General features: G+C 31.8%; 1 protein-coding gene across 1 annotated transcript in view; it reads left to right on the top strand.

Moving 5' to 3' along the window:
• LOC137627397 (glutamate receptor 1-like) overlaps positions 1–5,000 on the top strand; it is a 15,342-nt gene that overhangs the window by 4,244 nt on the left and 6,098 nt on the right. Inside the window, exons 4-6 of the mRNA XM_068358482.1 lie at positions 1,680–1,903; positions 3,165–3,284; positions 3,895–4,056. Of these exons, the coding sequence (XP_068214583.1) occupies positions 1,680–1,903; positions 3,165–3,284; positions 3,895–4,056 (506 nt within the window). The remainder of the gene's footprint in view (positions 1–1,679; positions 1,904–3,164; positions 3,285–3,894; positions 4,057–5,000) is intronic.

The following is a 5,000-nucleotide window of genomic DNA, read 5'->3' as shown; positions in this document are numbered from 1 at the left end:
TAGCTAATGACGGCACAATAACCTGGACTGCTGGAGAACTAGATTTGAAGAAGATCAAGATTATTTTCAATATTACACTAATTATTAGGTTGCTTTAAGGACATCCATTAGAGAGTCAGTGGATGAAAGAATTGTTTGTTTGTTTGGGATTTAAGATCCCGAGTCAGAAAAGAATAATTAAGAACTTGTCATACTCACGGTTCATAAAACGACTTTGTTGTATTTAAAGTTAATAGAACAAAGCGTGTCATCGTTTTTTAAGTAATTGAAAACAAATATCCTCATTTTCACTAATCATAAAATCAAATTTCACTAGGTTTACAAATAAAAAAAATAGCATAACGTCAGATTAGTAACTTTCTCGGGCAATCTTACTCCAGATCTAGAATCATTTTTTTTTTCTTGTTATTATAGTTATATGGTAATCTTTCTTTAGTTATTCTAGTTATAGAACAATCTTTCTCCAGTTATTGAAGATATCGAGCAATCTTATTAAAGGTACATAGCAATCTTTCTTTAGTTATTCTAGTTATAGAACAATCTTTCTCCAGTTATTGAAGATATTGAGCAATCTTGTTAAAGGTACATACCAATCTTTCTCTAGTTATTCTAGTTATAGAACAATCTTTCTCCAGTTATTCGACTTTAGGAAAATCTTTCCCTTTGATTTGAAAATCATGGAACAAAACATCAGAGTTACGAAATTATACAAAAACAATTTCAACAGTTTTCCTTACAAAAACAAATATCGTGATTTGCAAATCACAAAACTAATTTCCCCCAGATCCCCATTAATTGGTGTGATTTCACCAGATTTGCAAAGCTTAAGAATAAAATCTGTTATATTAACAAGTCAAGTTATATAACAAGATTTACCACAGATTTATATATTATAGAGCAAACATCCCACCGATTTATAGATTAGGAAACAGAATATCGCCCGATTTACTTTGTCTTAAAACATATTATCAGATAAATCTTTGAACAAAATTTTAACAGAATTACAAATTAGAAAATAAAATATCCTCATATACAACTCGGAAAAAAAAATCATCTGATTTTCAAATCAAGGAACAAATTGTCAAATTTTCATTTAATAAATAGAAAAATCTGCAGATTTACCAATCGCAGAACCTTATTTTTGTAGAGTTACAAGTCAAATTCGCCGGATTTTCAAATCATGATACAAATTGTTGTCAAAATTACCTTTAATAAACCAACATCTCGCCAGTTTTACCAATCACAAAAATCGAAAATATTTGCCAAAATATTTTTTTCAAATCTACATTTATTAAGCCAAAGATATCCCCAGTTTTTACAATTCATAACAAAATTCCTCTAGATTTACAATCCAAAACTCGAAAATATTTCCCAAAAATTTTTTGTCAATTCTACATTAAGCCAAAACTATCGCCAGTTTTACAAGTCATAACAAAATTCCTCTAGATTTGCAATCAACAACTCGAAAGTATTTGCCCAAAAATTTTCAAATATACATTTATTAAGCCAAAAATATCCCCAGTTTTACAAGTCTTAACAAATTCCTTTAGATTTATAATCCACAACTCGAATATATTTGCCAAAAGTTGTTGTCAAATCTACATTTATTAAGCCAAAAATATCCCCAGTTTTACAAGTCATAAAATTACTTTAAATTCCAATCCACACAATCTCGTCAGATCCGTAAGTCGTCGAGTTACACGATGCTGCTTCTGACCTCCGACGACGATGAGTTTCTGATTCAATTCATGGAAGAAGCCCTGGTTGAGGATCTCCTCATCTGGCCAACGAGACTCCTACTCGTCACCCGTCTCTCCCTTCCACGTCTCCATCCCCTGCGGAAGTCCCTCTCCGGCATCAACGCGATGGTCATCACCCCTGAGGAGACTTCGAAGAGTGCGAGGTAGATTTTCCGGACGGTGAAGGTTCTTGAGAATTTTGGGTTATGAACGAAGTTATAAGTATTAATTGGCCTTGAAGTATTTTATTACTCCTTTACATACAATATATATATATATATATATATATATATATATATATATATATATATATATATATATATACTGTGTATATATATATATATATATATATATATATATATATATATATATATATATGTGTGTGTGTGTGTGTGCATATTATATATATATATATATATATATATATATATATATATATACACACACACACATATATATATATATATATATATATATATATATATATATATATATATATATATATATATATATTGTACGTGCGTGCGTATACAGTATACATAATTAATGTACATACAGTATATTGAGTAGTGTTAAGGTAATCTTTTTCTGAGTGGGAATACTTTAACGGGGTGAAAGGCTTACGTATTAGTCAGGGCCACCCATACTAGGTTGGTTTGCAGTGAGCCATCAGACGAAAAACTCCCACCATTACCAATCCGCACTGGCCAGCTAGATGATGAAAACTGTCCAATCCCCAGAAATGAATTGACGTCTGAGGCCTTTGCCCTGCATTTGACTAAAAACAGCTGCATTTTTGTATTTGTTGTTGTTAAGGATACTGAAGTTGGCGTTCGTTAGTGTGATCATTTGAAGGAACTTTGGGATCCGACAGATATCTCAAATGGATTCGTCGTTTTGTGTATTTTTTGTTGATAGATTACAATTATTTGTATGTTGTATAGGATAAATCATTAGAGTATTCCATCTGTGTCTCACTTTTTTTTCTTTTTGCCGCAGAAGGTCTTTTAAAGAAAAATCATTAAATCTGCTTAACCCAAAATTCTCTTCTGTAATATTGATGTCTTTTTAAGAAATATTTCACTTCCCAACACAGATGGAGAGTGTACACGAATCCATTAAATCTGTATCGCTTAAAGTTTTTCGATTAATTTTTAGAAATTTATCGGATCTAAAAGCTCCTAAAAATTTGCTCAACCCTAATTTTTCCCTGCAATAAGAGTGTGTTATAGAAATAATATTTTCCTAAATAGGTGATGAGTTTACGCGTATCTATTAAATTTCTGTATCACAGAAGGTTTTCGATTTGGTTTTAGAAATTTTATGAGATCTAGAAGCTCCTCAAAAAAAAAAAAATCAAATTTGTTTAACCCGAAATTTTTCCTGTGCAATAATGCGTTTAAAAAATCATATTTTCCAACACAGATGGGGAGTGTACACATACCTGCCTTACAGTCACCGAGTGGCCCCCGTAGCCTATTGGACCTCACACTCCGGACTCTCTTATCTTGCAAATGCTCAGCTATTCCCCAATAAATTTCGAAGGTGTGATATTTTCGCATAGAAATAATTGAATGGTATAGTAGAAATGGGCTGGATTTATGTTTTATTATTCCTTTTATTAGGTGGAACGAAAAGTAATCTTTATTTATTCACACTTATTATATGTTCTGTCTTTCAATGCATTAATATTTTCACCCAATGAATATCTGGCTTGTTTGCTGACAAAATATAAAGCTAACACACGAATTCCTCTTAGTGTGACCTTATTTTATCATTAGACCAGTAACATACAAAGGAAATAGGATTTCAGGTAAACAGGCTAAGCTTATTAAATCATTTGCTATTTGATCACCTTAACAAGCCAATTAATTATCTCTAGAGAGATTTTCCAAATTATTTTATCACTTATTTTCTAAATAAAGACTTTTCAAGATTGGTGATTTCTCCTCTTGTCTTAACCAAAATAGAATTACGAATTGATTGATTGAATGATTTGAGGTTTTCTGGCATCCTGACATCTAAGGTCATTGACGCCGATATCCTTTACTGTAAATAATAAAAAAAAGAATATCCGCCATTGACATAATGAGAGTTAGGTCTCTTAAGTAAAGAAAATAGCTAATAAGAAACGTTGGATGCTGCTTCCCAACAGGTTAACCGATGGAGCCCATTTAGACGTGGTTGGTCAGAACTTTCCGCCACACGTTGTCGTTCGGAAATCGTCAATAAAAGACGGATCTGAGGAAAGCAGTTTCGTTTTTACCGGTCCTCTGTTGTTGGTGCTTGAAATGCTTGCAGATAACATCAACTTCACGTGAGTTGCCAGTGATTGTTTTGACGGAGAGGTCTGGATATTCTAGTTGTGATATATATATATATATATATATATATATATATATATATATATATATATATATATATATATATATATATATATATATATATATATATATATATATATATATATATATATATGATGAATTTTGCACATTTAGACGTGTTTTTCATATTCAAATAAGCCATATATTTTTTATACATTAATGTCTGGATTCTCTTAACGACCTCGGGATCAGAGCCCCAGGCGAAATCACACAAAGACAATAGCGTCTGACCGGCCGGGAATCGAACCCTGGTCCAGGAAACTTGTATGAACAGTGACTTACCACTTGGCCTCGAAGAAAGAAAATTTATCATTAATCGAATGCCAAGTCACAAACATACCAATTAGCGACGATGGGGAAGATGGGTTGATTTCAATTCTAAGTACAAGAAAACCTGAATTTGACAGGTATAAGTACAGAAGAATTGTCATTGACTTTTATCTTTCTTCGTGGCCAAGTGGTAAGTCACTGTTCATACAAATTTCCTGGACCAGGGTTCGATTCCCGGCCGGTCAGAAGCCTGGGGCTCTGATCCCGAGGTCGTTAAGAGAATCCAGACATTAATGTATCAAGAATATATGGCTTATTTGAATATATATATATATATATATATATATATATATATATATATATATATATATATATATATATTCGCGACCTGTCAAGAATGACGGCTAAATATTTATGTAGATATGCACACACACGCAACCCCCTGTCACCAGGATATGACTTCCCGAGGGACGGGTAGAGACTAAATAGTTATACGTCTGACAGTGCAGCTGATCATGACCGGAAATATATAATATGTATATATATACATATATATATATATATATATATATATATATATATATATATATATATATATATATATATA

This window comes from Palaemon carinicauda, chromosome 35 (assembly GCF_036898095.1).
Source record: "Palaemon carinicauda isolate YSFRI2023 chromosome 35, ASM3689809v2, whole genome shotgun sequence".
In the NCBI taxonomy this organism is placed as follows: Eukaryota; Metazoa; Arthropoda; class Malacostraca; order Decapoda; family Palaemonidae; genus Palaemon; species Palaemon carinicauda.
This window is presented reverse-complemented; position numbering and strand designations above follow the sequence as displayed.